The sequence below is a fragment of the Peromyscus californicus genome, unplaced genomic scaffold (genome assembly GCF_007827085.1).
Source record: "Peromyscus californicus insignis strain IS unplaced genomic scaffold, ASM782708v3 Scaffold_10__1_contigs__length_136768540, whole genome shotgun sequence".
Taxonomy (NCBI): domain Eukaryota; kingdom Metazoa; phylum Chordata; class Mammalia; order Rodentia; family Cricetidae; genus Peromyscus; species Peromyscus californicus.
The window spans coordinates 49,967,053-49,983,999 of NW_026294391.1; the positions used below are offsets into that span (position 1 = coordinate 49,967,053).

The 16,947-nt window shown below is 36.5% G+C and overlaps 1 protein-coding gene and 1 non-coding gene across 2 annotated transcripts in view; both read right to left on the bottom strand.

The window, feature by feature from the left end:
- Pola1 (DNA polymerase alpha 1, catalytic subunit) overlaps window positions 1–16,947 on the bottom strand; it is a 303,693-nt gene that overhangs the window by 232,179 nt on the left and 54,567 nt on the right. The window contains exons 22-26 of the mRNA XM_052732483.1: window positions 16,772–16,891; window positions 14,730–14,829; window positions 12,847–12,971; window positions 9,377–9,526; window positions 8,849–8,971 (exon numbers count right to left, since the gene is read on the bottom strand). Coding sequence (XP_052588443.1) covers window positions 8,849–8,971; window positions 9,377–9,526; window positions 12,847–12,971; window positions 14,730–14,829; window positions 16,772–16,891 — 618 coding nt within the window. The remainder of the gene's footprint in view (window positions 1–8,848; window positions 8,972–9,376; window positions 9,527–12,846; window positions 12,972–14,729; window positions 14,830–16,771; window positions 16,892–16,947) is intronic.
- Window positions 13,470–13,597, bottom strand: LOC128118205 (small Cajal body-specific RNA 24). Its single transcript, XR_008221047.1, has one exon. It is a non-coding gene; the product is annotated as a small Cajal body-specific RNA 24 (non-coding RNA).

Genomic DNA, 16,947 nt, shown 5'->3' on the forward strand with positions numbered 1-16,947 from the left:
CGAATTGAAGACCTAAACATAAATCCACACATATAGACACCTAATTGTTTATAAAGAACACAGAAATAGACACAGGAAAAATAACAGCATCTACAGCAAATGGTACTGGTCAAACTGGACATTTGCATGTAGAAGAATGTAAATAGACCCATACTTATCACCTTGCACAAAACTCAAGTGGGTCAAAGACCTCAACATGAAACCAGATACACTGAACCTCAACATGAAACCAGATACACTGAACCTGATAGAAGAGAAAGTGGAGAATAATAGCCTTGAACTCACTGGCACAAGAAAAGACTTTTTGACATAACACCATTAACACAGGCACTAAGATCAACAATAATGGGACCTCCTGAAACTGAGAAGCTTCTGCACCACAAAGGACACTGTCATTCAGACAAAGTGGCAGCCTACAGGATGGGAAGTTTTTTTTTTTTTTTTTTACCAACTACACATCCTATAGAAGGCTAATATTCAAAATACATAAAGAACACCGAAAACTAAGTATCAAAAAATTACACAATTAAAAAATGGGGTATATATCTAAACAAAGAATTTTCAAAGAAAATTCAAATGGCTGAGAAATGCTTAAAGAAATATTCAACATCCTAAGTAACCAGGGAAATGAAAATAAAAACTACTGTGAGATTTCTTCTTACACCAATGAGAATGGCCAAGATCAATAACATAAGTGACAGCTCACATTGGTGAGGATGTGCAAGTAAGGGGAATAATACTCATTCATTGCTGACAAAAGTATAAACTTATACAGCCACTACAGAAATCAGTGTGGTGGTTCCTCAGTAAGATGGGAATTGATCTATTTCAAGATCCAGCTATACAACTCTTTGGCATATACCCAAAGAATGTTTCATCCTACCACAGAGACACTTGGTCATTGCTGCTCTATTCAAAAGGGCCAGAAGCTAGAAACAATCTAGATGTCCATCAACAGAAGAATGGATAAACAAAATCTGGTATATTTACACAATGGAGTATTATTCAGCCATTAAAAAATGAAATTTGTAGGTAAATGGATGGAACTAGAAAAAAGTCATCCTGAGTAAGATAATCTAGACCCAGAAAGACAAATATGATATATATCCACTTATACAGGGATATTAACTGTTGTCAATGATAAATGACCAAGCTACAATCTGTAGAACCAGAGGTTAGGTATAGAGTAAGGGACTGAGCAGGGTGAGGGAGAGAGATCTCCCTAGGAAAGGGAAATAGAATAGTTATGGATGAATGGGGGGGGCTGGAATTGGAGGATCAAATGAAGACGAGGAGAGAAGGGAGAGACAAGGGAGAAAATAGAGAGGGTCAGCTAAAATTAAGGGCCATTTGATGGATCCTATGGAAACATAATACAGTAAAAAGTTTCTAAAATATAAACATATATGAAGGCTATCTAAATCGCCAAATAATGGAGACAGCTCCAACTGATCACCACTTGTCATCAAATGAAGGCTCCAGTCTGAGATTGGGTTACATCTAATTGAATTGTTGGCCAAAGGGTTCCCATGAGAACCCCAAACAAGCCACGCTATTGCCAAGACTATCAGTTGCTCTCCATAAACTGATGGCAAAGCCCTAATGCTGAAGACAACACCTATATAACTCATTGGACATGGAGAAGTTGAACTGGTGTCTACACGGAGCCTTTACCCACAGGTGCTAGCATCTTTGGTACAAGAAGGTACTCTGGACACTACCAAAAGAGAAATGTAAACACCAACCCAGCCACAAAACCCTTGATTTACAATGGTGGCCTGCCTGCAAGATATGCTAGTGCAATGATTGCACAAAGCTTGTGGGAGTAACCAACCATTATCTGATTTGACTTAGGCCCACTCCACAAGATGGAACCTATACCCAGCACTGTTTTGGTAAACAAGAACCTGAGATTAGATAGCCCAGGGTCCTAAGGTAAAACCAAATACTACTGTTCTAAAAAAAAAAAAATGTAGCAATAAACTGACTCCTGACGACATCCTGCTAGATGCCTTGCTCAGCCATCATAAGAGAAGATTCTTTCTGACAACATCTATCTGTATGTGTAGAGCAGTGCCTTGCTCAGCCATCATCAGAGGAGCTTCCTCCTGTAGCAGATGGGAACAGACACAAAGACCCACAGCCAGACAATATGCAGAGAGTGAGAGACCTTGGGACACTCAGCTCTATATGGGATGTTGCCATTAAATTCCTCCCCTCAGGTCTCAGGGAACCTGGGCAAGAGGAGTTGGAGAGAGTGTAAGAGCCTGAGTGGATGGAAGACACCAAGAAAACAAGTCCCAGCCGGGAGAAGGTTGCTCACGGCTTTAATCCCAGCACTCGGGAGGCAGAGCCAGGCGGATCTCTGTGAGTTCGAGGCCAGCCTGGTCTACAGAGCAAGCTCCAGGACAGGCACCAAAGCTACACAGAGAAACCCTGTCTTGAAAAACAAAACAAAAAAAAAGTCCCTCTAAATCAACGTAACCAACACACATGTGAACTCACAGAGGTTGTGGCAGCATGCACAGGGCCTGCACAGAGCTGTACAAGATAGTGTACCAGAACTGAAAGAAGTGGACACATGCCCCCATCCTCAACCCAGAAGCTATCTCCAATTGATAAGCACTCCTGAATGAAAATTTACTTTCCTCCAAGGGAGTCTCACTTGGGAAACAAACTACTCTTTAAGGATAGGCTATGTGCCCAGCAGTAGATAACCAACAGAGAACGAACTCACTGGCATCCATCTTGGGAGGTTCCTTTTTTTTTTCTTATAAAGAAAATGTTTATTTGGGGTGGCTTGATTACAGTTTGAGAGGTTCAGTCCATTATCGTCATGATAGGGAGCATGGCGGCATGCAGGCAGATATGGTGGTAGAGCTGACAGTGCTACATCTTGCAGGCCACAGGAAGTCAACTGAATGTCACACTGAGGGAAGCTTGAGCAAGAGACCTCACAGCCTGTCCCCAGAGTGACATACTTCCTCCAACAAGGCCACACCTCCTAATAGTGCCACTCTCTTTGGGGGCCACTTTCTTTCAGACCATCACATTCCACTCCCTGGCCCCCAAAAGCTTGTAGCCATATCATAAGGCAAAAAATGCATTCAGTCCAACCTCAAAAGTCCCCATAGTCTATCATAGTCTCAAACTTATTTCAAAGTCCAAAGTTCAAAGTCTCTTCTTGGATTCATGCAATCTTTTAACTGTAATCCTCTATAAAATCAAAATCAAAAAACAGATCACATACTTCCAACAGATAATGACATAGGGTATACATTACCATAACAAAGCGTAGGGAAGGGAGCATAGTGAGGAAATACTGGGCCAAAGCAAGACCAAAACCCAGGAGAGATGCTAACAGGGAGTGGAACCAGCCCAAGAGAGAAAAGTATGTTGCAGTCAACAAAGCTAAAAGGAGATCTGAAGAGCATTTTGACATCAGACATGGAGATGTAGAGCTGGGAGGTCCCTTGTCTCATAATTAGGCTTATGTCAGGGCTTTTCCCCCTTTTGTTCCTCTCTTTTTCCTCTACAATTCCTTGGTGTATACATTATGGCTTCCAATTTAGTGTTTTTATGGGATTCCCAAGTACACAAACAAGTGGGTTTCTGTGTCTATATCTATTTCTTGTGCTCTTTTCCTGTTTATTCCTTTTTGTCCTATTCCGATGTGTTAGTTTTTGTTTTATTATATCATGTTGCCTTAGAAGCTTGTTCGTTTTCTAATGAGAGACAGAAACATGGTGGATCTGGATGAGAAGGGAAAAGAGAAGGAACTGAGAGTATGGGAAGGGGCAACCATAGTCAGGATATATTCTGTGGAGAAAAAAATTCTATTTTCAATAAAAGGAAAAAAGTGGAGGAGGGGGACAATGAGAGCACATAAAATATGTTTTGTTGTATTTATTCACTAAATGTTATAGAATAGTTAACATAAATAAATCATATCTAAAAATGTATCAAAATGGATAAATTTAAATTGTGATATACAGAGCAAAATCTGTCCTGATGCTTTTTTCCAAACTATAAAAGAATAAACAATAAATAAACTAAAAAATTCAATGTACCAAATATGAACATGAACACACACACACATACACACACACACACACACACACACACACACACACACACACACACACACACACACACCCCTATATATTATAAAAGGGAAAAGACAGGTGAGGCAGGAAAGAACAACAGTACAATTACCACTGAAAAAAAGGAAGAGAGGAGAGTCTCTAGCCATTTCTATATTTTGTTCTGTTAAGTTAAAACAAAACTGGATATTTTTCATGAATAATATTGGGAAACTGAAATATTCACTTACTTCCAAGTAAAGACAAAGGACTCTTAACAATTCAAAGCTCCTCTTTCATCACTGACAGCAACAAAGGCAAGAGCTTTCTGCCAGTGCCATTCCCAAAGACTCCTCACTAGTAGCACTCCCTCATCACCAAGACAATCTCAGACAGCCAAGTCTAGAGGGTAATGTTTGCATGCAATGATTTGGATACATTTTCTAAACTGCACAGATTTCAGTTTTGAACACAAGTAAAGACCAGATCTTCTAAAACTAGTTGGGAAGACAGGATGGCAATGACTCATTTCAACCTACAGGACAGTAAAATGAAAATGGATGGTCTACTCCTGAACACTGTATTTGAAAGTAGAATCAGAAATCCAGACCAAAAATTATTTCCTCAAGAACACAAATATAACAGAAGGCAAAAACAAATCAATAATATTATCAGTAAATACAGATTATCTTATAAGGACAAATATCTCTATTATGTTAAAGATTACACAATGAGTGTGCTTAAAAATCATTAAAAAATGTTTTAAATTCCTCAATTTAAGAAAAAAACATATTGAGAGAGGAAAAATCACATACCAAAACATTTCCAATTTTCTTTCAAGTCATCTGTTACTAAGAAAGTTATGTGTCTCCATGATCAGAGATATGATTTATCCACCCAATGGAAGAATTAGGTTACTATGATAAATTAAATGATTGTTTTCATCAATAAAACTTACAATGCAAAAATCATCATTTTAAACACTAAATCTATTGGACTATTACAATCCTTTGGGCCAATTTTAAGCTTTATTTAGTATTCTCAAAGTGGTAAAAATCTAAAATATGAACATATTAAAGTCACTAAATGCCCTTCACATTATTGTTCACAGAATAATATCTTTAATTGATTAATGATCTTAGGGTGTCTATCGCCATCTAGTGAACAATCACTTCAATTACTACACCAGACACTTGACATTTGATAGTTGTCTTCACGGTTTAAATATTTGTTTGTGCCCACTCACTGTTACCCACGCTGGCTTATTAAATTTCTTTTTTATGCCTCTTTATGCACACATTGAGAATAAAAACAAATATAGATGATATTGCTACAGATTAACTTCTAAGTGTCTATAAATGAAGTTTCTATTTCTTCTCTGGAAATGCTCATTTAATAATTTTTAAATAACTTGTATAATGTGAGGTTCCTACGTAAGATTCCTTCAACAGTAACTAATTCCTGTATCATCAGGCAATTAAAAATTATGGGATAGTTGAAGTATGAAATGATGAAGTATGAAAGATCACACCTATAAAAAGACAATATTGATGCCCATTTGACATATTTTCACTTTTATTATAAACCTGTTTTTAAAAGTACAATTAGTAATTACTTGAGTATTCTAACAGCCATAATCCATTTGATTTCAGAAATCATTAGGTCATCAGAGCCAAATCTGCATGATCTCAACAAAACTCAGGACATACAAAATCTACTTAAAAAATAAAGACACGGAGGACATTAAGGCCATACCAAAATGCAAAATTTCATGCCTCCTTGGACTGTGCATTAATCCATATCCAAATAAAAACCCTTAGAATCTTTTCAAAAGCATGTCACCAGGTTCCCTTCTCATTTCTATTTGAACTTTAGTATTAGTTTAAACAGGAAGTTAAAACGCAAAAAAACTTGGAAGATCTTCAGGTTATTGTATTACTTTGTCTACTCTACCTTAGAACCAAAATCCCAGTTTAGTAAGCTGCAAAAGTATTCTAAAATCTCAACTTCATCCCTCCTACCACTTTAATAATTAAGAAATGCTTGACAGGTGTATGCCTGCAATTATACCACTTAAGAGTCTTGGGTTCAAGGTCAGCCTATGGTATATGGTCATATACTGTCTCAAAACAACAATGAAAATCCTTAAAAACAACAGATTCCACCACATATAGAAAAATGATAGCAAAATCAAACAGATTATCACTAGACTATTCATCTGTCAGTGCTAATAATTACTACCAATAGTTTAACAATCATTTTTATTTTAGTAAATAACTTCTGAGATCTTTGGATCTGCCAAACTAAGAGTTGCAGAGGGTAGGTCTATTCTATACTTACTGCTCCTCATTTAACTTCACATTAAAGACATAACTACAACAAGAAGGTATTGTGCATAGGAAGAAACACAGATGAAAAGGGAAAAGGAGAAAGAAGAAACTAAGAATTTGAATCCCATGATTATTTCTAGATTTGTCTAAAATTCTTTTTTACTGAAGTGAGCAGGGAGGTTTTATATTTTACTTAAGATATATAATCGCTATATTTTATTGAAAAAGTAAAAATTTAGCTTAGTTCTGTTATTGTTATATGTTAATTAATTAATAAAAATGTAAAACTTGAGTTTAAATTCCCTATTAAAAATCCAGCGAAAAGAAAATACTGCCCTTAAAATACAATGGATTAGGGGAGGAGAGATCATTGGACAAATTTGGGGCTTATCATTATCAACAGTGCCCTTTTAAGCTTGTGGATTTCTGAGCCAATGCAGAAAATGTAACAACAGGGATTTCTCAACAGCAAGAGGCACTCTCCAAGGGAGTAAATTGTCAACTATTGCCTCTCGTGAGAAACTTAAGAGTAACCTTGAGCCAATCTCAATAGTCAACCTATGTATTATCACCCAGTTGGGGCATAGTGAGTGCATTTCCTAATACAAAAATAAGATGGTATTCTATCAGAAGCCACTGGATACATATACAGAAACAAAATTTAAATAATTTTGAGGTAAACTTAGCCTAAGAATCTGAAAACATCTTTCTCTCACTTCAACTAGCCCCTAAAAATATCTATATATTTCTCATGTAAAAAAGAAAATAAAAAGTTCATGTTCTACAATAGATACTGAAAAGAATGACTGTCTAGGAATAAGGTAGAAGACAACGCAGAACTACACTTGCAAAAGCTATCCTCTAATGGTGAACCCTAATGCAGAAAAAGACTTAGAATCAGGAAGATACAGATCAATTCAAGGTAGCTACTTGTTCTCCTTTACCTCCCCGAGCCTTAGATTCCTCATCTACAAACAGAATGCTATGATATGTCCAAGGACTCTTGAGTAGTTTTGATATAATAATGCACAAAACAGCTCTTAACACACCATCATTATTTAATACATGTTTTGCCCTTCCCCTCTGTGTCCTAACCCACATCTCTGAGATAAAGCTACAAGAGAAAAGTGACTTGAAAGACCGTGATGTTTGTTTCATGTCAGAACTGGATATATACTGGCCAATATTGTAGTCACTCTCCACATATTAGCTATTCACGTTTAAATTCATTTTAATTATAACTAAATAGATGTAAAAATCCAGTTCCCCATCTAATCAGGAATAACCAAATACTAAATGTTCACCAGCCACTTGTGGCTAGAGGCTATTATATATGGATAGAACAGACAAACATCATTTCCCTATCTTAAGCAAACATTGTCCTGAAAGTGCCAAGGAACAAGCATTTTAAGCTTTGCAGGCTACCTAAGACTTTATCCTGACTACTCAACTCTACCATTTTAAGAAAACCTTACATATAAAACACAGATAACAGGTTGGATTTTGACTATAAGCCAGTTTGCCAATCACCAATCTAGAGCATTCTAAGTCCAGATGTCCAGTATGAGCACTATGAGCTATGTTTACAACTAAGAAGCCTTAAATTCAATGAAAGAAAACAGTATCTTAGTGTATTTGACTGAATTCAATATTTAATATTTAAAAAGAATGGGCTTTTATAGATTATAAAAATAGAAATCTCTACACAAAGCATTAAGGTAGATGAACTTAAAATGTTCATAAAGTGAAAGTTCTTAATGGTAATTGGTCTATCATCCTCAAGTCAGTATGTAACTCCAGCTGTGACATAACCCTAGAATTCTGGATTCATATGCCCAACAACCTACTGAAAATGCCTAGAGATCTATTACTCAAAGGCAACACAAAGAAGACAGAGTTCTTCATCCCTCTGTTTTCTCCCTCTTAATAAAAATAAAAGGCTTCACTTGCTATTCTCTTGATTTCTACCTTTCTCTCATATTGCACATTAAACTAGTCCAATCTGAACCTAAGCTAACCTCCAAACATTGTCAAGGTCACCACCATCTTAATTATCTGAAGAAAATTAGTTCTATCATATTCACCCTAGACATTGTTATACTTATTCAGTTGCTTTCCCAAACTATCCTCTCATCAACTCCAGGTCCTCTACTTTTGTTCCCTTTCCCCCACAAGTCTGGGTCAAATACAAGCTTTACATAATGTTTCACACTCAATCTTTATTGCCTAGAGGAAAGCCTGGCATACAGACATTCAATAATTGCACATACACATGCAGAACTGCCAAATGAAGTCTTACTCAAGTGCCTATTTGTCTCGAACTTGCTCTAAAGAAGGAGTATTTCAAGCTGTAAAAACTAGGCAATAAACTTAGTTCTCCCATATTGCAGCACATATTTACATATTTATTGATGTGAATTTTATTTTGTCATTTACCTCCCTTCCTTTGTATGTCACCAAGGCAGCCAGTGGTTTGGCATAAAATCTGCTGTAGGAAAATCCCAGGCAACCGTACATACTGTTGGCCGTGAGCTTCAGAGCCTTCTGTCGGATGTCATACTGCAGGCCAACAACAACAAATGATGAACAACACTATCTGTGGATACTTCAGCATTACATTGGGTATCTTTCCAGATCACAATGAGAGAAAGAACATCTCAATATCCAGGGGAGGGGGTACTTAATAGTCAATCTGTCTCCCCACATTCATGTTGCCCTACCCTCTTAGAAGCAAGTACAAAGACTACTGATTTCCCAAGAAATCTGTAAAATCTTGCTCAGATATGGCCTTAGCAGCTAGAGAAGCCTTCCATTCTGAGGCAGTCTAGTGCATCTGAATGGTTATTATTACAAATAAAATAAGCACATGTACTTGCCCACACCATCCTATTCATCCTAGCCCTCAATAATCAAGTGACGGAAGCTGAAACTGTCAAGCAAACACCTTGCAGTAGAAAGATTTACCTGAAGAACAAGGTCCGGATTTAAATCTTGCTGTTTCATTAGCTGTTTCACTTGTTTTCTCCGCTCTACCAGTTTCCGGATCTCTCTGGGCAAAATGCCCATATCTAAGTTTGGATCTGGCAACTCAGGGATCTGTTCCTGTTCCTCATCCTGAAAATACACACAATAGAAACTTCAGACAAATTAAACTTTGATAAAAAAGAAATAAACTCCCAAAGTAATATTTGACAAGTGCTTTATCCCATCACCACACCTTAGAAATCTTTCCTGTATGAGGAAATCAATAATGCATGAGCAGCCTCCAAAGGGGCTCATTTAGGTGTGGTGGTACGAGTCTGTAGTCCGAGGATTTGGGAGGCTGAGGCAGACAGATCATCATGAGGTCAAGGCCAGCCTTGAGCCATATAACATGCTCTGGGTCATTATGGGTTACAGAGTGAGTCCCTGCCTCAAAAAAAAAAAGCCAAACCAAAACAACAGAAACCACAAAGAACCCAAACAAGAAAAAGATCTATGTGGTCACAGACCACTGCCCCCCTGTACCCAGTTCTATCAATCAGCCTGTATCATTACCACTATCTCTCATCCTTGTTGTTACTTACAAATTTAGATTTACTGTAAAAGGATGGATTTTTACAAATGTGGAGCAACATGTTTTGGGAAAATTGTTTTTAAAATACAAATGCTAAGAAAGAGTCCTAAGATTAAAAAAAAAGCAGCTAAACTCTTGTTTTATAACATTTGTACAACTAAACAAAATGCTATAGAATGTTTCACAACAATTACTATAAATGCTTTTACTGTTAAAAATAAAGAAGTTATATACAAAATCAGCAAATCTCTTAAGATTTGGATCACATTTAAATAGGTCATGACATTTCTAAAAATTAATTCACATATACACACACATATATTATATATATATATATATTCCTTAGTGTTTATGGAGTACCTTTTACCTATAAATTGCTTTGCAATCACCAGAAGAATAGCAACATTTTGGAAAGGCAATCAGCAGTCTTCTTATATTAAAATTTACAGCAGGAAAAAGCCGGGAAAGCATTAGGGCTTTTTTCTTAAGCCTCCATTAATTCTATTAACAGGCTGCAAAGAACAGTCAGGCACAGTTACCCTTTGAAAGGTTCAAAATTAAAAATAAACCTTTTGGCTTAAAGCATGTCAAGTCAATGCCATTTGATAACCCAGCCTTTACAAAGTATCTGATTTTATGAAGATCAATATCATAAAATGAACACCCTTACAATACTAATAAGGACCTATTGTTTTCCAATATAGCACATGATGATAGCAAACCTATTAAAGAGACCTTGGTATACATTCTACTCTATTTACAGCAACTAGAGTCACATAAAAAGTAATCTGAAAGATTCTTGGGTCAGGAAATTTATAATTCAGCTGAAGCCTTACCACCACCTCCAGGGTGACACTAACTGCTCTGAAAACCAAATAAGGTGCTGTACATGAAAATGATAAAGAATTCATAAATTACTACATGTATAATGCTTCTTAAGATGACCTCGTGCGTCGGTCCACTCTATTATATATCCAGAACCCAAAATGAAAAGTTCAAATAGGCAAAACGTTGGTGGGCAACAGTTGTGAAAGCAGAACAATGTTAATTGTCACAGTGCTTGGGAAATAGCAGGACAAAGCCAAAGAGTATCAACGGCCGCTACTAGTTAGGAGGGTTGTCTATCCAATACTTTCCTTGTAAAATTATCCTCTAGTTCCACAGAGAGGTCCACTTTAGCAGTCAGATTTATAGTGAGTGAATCCACCCCCATGAACAGAAGTGATGGGACTAGGGATGATGACTGACTTGGGCAAGTCTATCAGATACTCTCTCTTCTGGGAATATGAAATTGGAACTGAAAAAAAAAACAATACCAGACATGTTGAAACTAAAGGATATATAAATTCAGAACCTGGAGGTCAAATGGGGAGAAAGCAGGAAGAAAAAGAAGGAAGGGACAGAGGGTGAGATGGATAAATGTGATGAGTAATAATCCAATGCTGCACTGAGACAGGATTATTGAGGAATGAAGTACTGGTATATGCTACAACACAGATGAATCTTATAAACAATATGCTAAGTGAAATAAGCCAAACACGCACCAAAAAAATCACATTCTATATGATTCCATTTACATAGAATGTCCAAAGTAGGCAACTTTACAGTCAGAAAGATTAGTGGTTTCTAGTGAGAAGACAAACCACCACCAATAGATAGTTCCAAACGCCATGGTCAACAAACAAACAAACAAGAAGACATGAACGTGGGAACGGGGGCTTGCAGAGAGAAAGGAGATAAAGGGTGGGGATGAGAGTAAACAGAATACATTATATACATTCACAAAACTGCCAAAGAACAAATTAATAAAAATCTATAGTAAAAAAAAAAATTAATGGCTGACTAGAGCTGGGATGGATAGAGGAACTTGATAGAGGTGACAGCAAAATGGTTTTTGTAAAATAATAGAGCTGAATGAAGTAATGGTGTACAAACTATGAAGACACTAAAAACTATCACTGCACACTATAAATAGGTAGACTGTAAGTGAATTATAGCTCTACAACATTTTTTTAACAAAGACACAGAACCAGTCTAAATCTCCTTTTGGTCGGCCCTCCTTTTAGATGATGAAGAAAGTATATAATTAAGGATGGAGATACAGTTCAATGAGCAAAATGCTTACTGAGAAAGCATGACGACCTGAGTTCGTATCACCACAACCTAGGAAAGAGCAGGCACATGGCCTGCAGGAATGTAAAAGGGTTCTTTTGGGGATTTTTTTGTTTTGAGACAAAGTTTTTCTAGGTAGCCCTGGCTGTCCTGGAACTCACTCTATAGACCAGGCTGGCCTCAAACTCAGAGATCCACCTGTTTCTGCCTCCCGGGTGCTGGGGTTAAAAGTATGTGCTGCCACCTCATGGCTAAAAGTTCTTAATGTACAAGCCTCACAGACTAAGTTTGATCCCCAGAACCCACACTGAAAGGAGGGGTAAGTCCCGAAAGTTGTTTTCTAACCTCCACGTGCACATTTACATTGATGCACAAACAAAAATAATGAATATTTTGTAAAGCCAACGTGGTGCTACACCCCTATAAAGCAGTTGGAGGATGGGGGACTGAGACAGGCAGACCCCAGGAGCTCACTGGCCAGGCAATCTAGCACAAATGACGAGCTCCAGGTTCAGTGAGAGACCCTGTATCAGACATTAAGGTGAAGAGTGATAGGGGAAGACACTGGCAGTCAATGTCCAACCTTCACGCATACACGTACACACATGAATACACATGTACACAAAAACATACCAAAGAAAAAATGTTATTAATGCAACCATCAACAGGAAAAAGGAAAAACTATGATACAAACCCCTTTGGCTCTTTTCCTTCTTTAAGGAATACTTTTAACACTGACTTCAAGAGCCCCCAGTTGAATACAAACCTCTGTAGCTTTCTGCACCTCTAAAGCAACTCTCTGTACTGTTGTAAAACAAATGTTAAATTCCTGAATGATGGAAGGATATAAACTGTTGAAATCCAGGAGCAAAATGAACTTGTCATAAAAACCTGAAACAAAAAAGCCACATAACGTCAAAAGAAAAAGTCTAAAGAAAAGTGCCATCAAAATACCTCATTAAAAGTACTCTATATAGAAAATATATAACCATCCAGCACTGTAAAGCAGATAAAAATGGGGGGGGAGGGTAACTACAAATCCATAAAATGACTTAGATTATAGTAAAAATTCAGATCACAAAAGAAAGGGTGAAAAGACTGCCTTATTTGGGAACCAGTGACAATCAGCCTGTTCCCCAGCAGTCCCAAAGCACATCATTATGTGCAAACACCTTCCCTTGTTAATTGTTTTAGAAATGTATCATGTTCATTTCCCAAAAATACAGTTAAGCATTCTTTCCCACTACTCTCACCCCACCATAAATAAAAATGCAGTGAGTACTTATATTACATATATATTTTTTACAACCTCACCTTCAAGAAATAAAATAGTCAGCACATTTACCTATACAAAAACTATACTTAAGATCAATCAAGAGATGAATATATAAATGTCAGTAGTGGAACGATCCATCCTCTCTTCTTGCAAAGGATGAACAGAAAGCTACTATATTTCTCTAGGACATTTATAAAAAGTTATCTTCACCTCGAGAAGAAACTGACAATATAAATGTCCACTGAAACAGAACTGCAAACTTGCATTGGGAGCTTACTCCTCATTTCTTTATCACACAATCCCACTTACTCCTTCTGCTCTTCTGTGGCAGATACCATCATCTCCTTTTCACAGAAAAGGAAACTGAGGTTAAAAGAAATTAAATAGGAAGCACCTAAACCAAAATCTGACACCAAAAGTATCACTCCTTGTCAAAGCAACTAATAAAACTGCTTTTGTAAAAAATGTCTCCTCCTGCGTTACTTGATAAAATTCACATTAAATGTGACTATACATAATCATACTATTGAGCTATACACACTTGGAAACAACTAAGATGATCTGAAAAACAATAAAGATGAACCTCTAAACATCACAAACCATCTTTCCCTTCTGGATAAAAAAGAAAAGGTGCTCTCCTATGAAATTTTAATTCAGTCGTTATTTTACTTACTTTAACATTGCTTTCCAAATTACCTGGCACACTGGGCAAAGATGAGGCCACTCTCACATAAAGAGGGAAAATTAGTTACGTCTACTACAGGCCAAACAGTGACCTCTATATTAGAGCAGGGATTGGAACTGAATAAAGTCCAAATTTGAGCTATTGTGTATTCTTCTATCACCTATAAACTAAGAATTTTCTAAACAGCTAAAAAAGTAAAATATATATGTAAGATATATGAAGTTTAAATTTCAAGGTATGTAAGTAAAACTGTATTGACATATGGCAAAGAATTTATACTAATTCCATGTTAAGTAACTAGTAAGCTAGATTTCATATGCATAAAAGATAAAACTAAGGTCTTTAAGAAACCAGTTTGCTTATTTCCAAAATAAAACTAAGGTCTATTTTCTTAAGTCTAGCTCTATGTGAAGTTATTTCTTAATATAGTGGTTCTCAACCTGTGGGTCATGACCCCTTTGCAGGTTGACCAGCCCTTTTGCAGGGGTCTCATAAGACCATCAGAAAACACAGATATTTACATTAAAATTCCTAACAGTAGCAAACTTACAATTATGAAGTAACAACAAAATAATGTTATGGTTGGATCACCACGACATGAGGAACTGTATTAAAGGGTCACAGCATTAGGAAGGTTGAGAACACTAACTTAATATCAGGGGCAAACCAATCTGCTACCAAAGCTCACCAACTTTGGGATCCAAAACCAAGCCTCCGGCATAAGCTGCTTTCTTACGTCCTTTCTTGTATTTATTGGTATCTCCATCAATTTCCTCATCTTCATCTCCCTATTTCAAATGGAAATAGTCCATCAAGTCCAACGATACTGGGTTACAAAAAATATTTACTTTTACTTAGTGGTCCTACCTACAGAGAAAAACTATTATCCTAATATGTTCATGGATCCAAATGAATGCCAAGCATGGTAGTGTCTTAAGTAAATAACCAGTTTTCTGAATTCTGTATTTAAATGTCTCTGCAATTCTAGAAAATTCATTTAAGGGTTAGGGAAATAGCTCAGCTAACAGAGTGCCTGCTTAGCACTTACAAAACCCTGGTTCCATTACCAGCACCACATAAAACCAGGTGTGTGATGACACATACCTGTAAGTCCAGTGTTTGGAAGCTAGAGCTAGGAGGATCATAAATTCAAAGGCATTCTCAGATATACAAGAAGTTAGAGGTCAGCCTGAGCTACATTAGACCATGTCAAAATTTTTTAATATATATGTATATATATATAAATATATGTGTGTGTATATATATACATATGTGTGTGTGTGTGTGTATATATATATATATATATATATATATATATATGAGAGAGAGCAAAAAAAGAAAACTTTATTTTAAAATCAATAGGTATTAAAACGCTTCATGTTACATAAATTTTGAGATTGTAAAGTTTTGTTTTTTTTATTAAATTCACTACTCTGGCCGGGTGGTGGTAGCACATGCCTTTAATCCTACTACTCAGGATACAGAGGCAGGTGGATCTCTGAGTTCAAGGCCAGCCTAGTCTACAGAGCAAATTCTGGGACCGTCAGGGATACACAGAGAAACTCTGTCTCAAAAAAAAAAAATCACTACTCTGAGGCAAGGGGATAAAACATTCTACTCATTCATTATCATTATTCTAATTAATATTATTTTTATGATATGAGGTCTTGGCATGTTATTCAAACTTCTGGGCTCAAGCAATCCTTTTGTCTCAACCTCCCAAGTAGCTGGGACTCCAGCAAGTACCATCATGCATGGCTTATTGTCAGTATTAGTATGGATTCCTTAAAATAAGTATGCCCACAAAATGAAAAATCCATTTCCAAGTAGTTTACTAACAGCCAACATTCAACACCTCTGCAGAAGTTAAATAGATCTAAATTAATATTTGCTGTACTATATTCAATAATGTGCATAAAAAATACAAGAAATGGAGTCACACTTTAACATTCAATTACCATTCTTAATTACTATCAGTGCTGATAAAATGGAAAATAGACTGTTTTAGTTCCAAAGTCATAGAATATACTTCTGAAACCTGATTGGTGTCATAATCACACTAGTAGCAGGTTGTGTGTCCCCAATCTCAAAATCTGAAAATTTGTAAGTGTCAACATGACTCTACAAGCAAAAATTAGCACATGTCACCACATGTGTCAAGAGATGAAATACTATGAAATTACCTTTAGGTAATACACACATGCACACATACACACACGTACACACATATGAATCATAAATTAATTTTGTGTTTAGTCATAGATTCCCATCCCAAGATTTCCCATTACATATACGCAAACATTCTAAAATAAAATAAATAAATCTAAATCACTTCCAATCCCAAGCATTTTGGATTAGGGATACTCAACATATCTATAAACTACAACACAAAAACAAAAGCTCAAAGGTTAAAGCAACAAAAGGTTTAACTGATATTTAGCTCTGGGTAAATCTTAGTAGGGGCAAATCCTTTCTATCTATGGTCATTTATCAAAGAAGTCTAATGAGGTCCTCAAAGACATCTCATAAATAATTTTGCCTCTACAGAGAAAAGTAGAGAGGGAAACAACCACACAGACACAATGGAGCAAGCTTAAGAGTAATCTTAATTTACCGGGAATTACTAATAACTTTAAAAGCAGATGTCAAAGCACTTTTTTAAAAAAGACTATCTATGTAATAAAAAGGAGGAATAAGAAAAGGCAAAGTACTATACAATTTTGGACCCACCAGTTTTTGCTGAGATTTTCTGAAAATCTGCTTGTCAGGCACAATATAGTTGTTTTCATAAAATGCATGAAGCAACAAGAACTCGTTTCGTTCAGATCGTCCACCCATCAGTGTCCTGGACTATTAAACAGAATTTTTCAAACTTTGAGCTCAAAACCATCACAAACGAAAGCAAT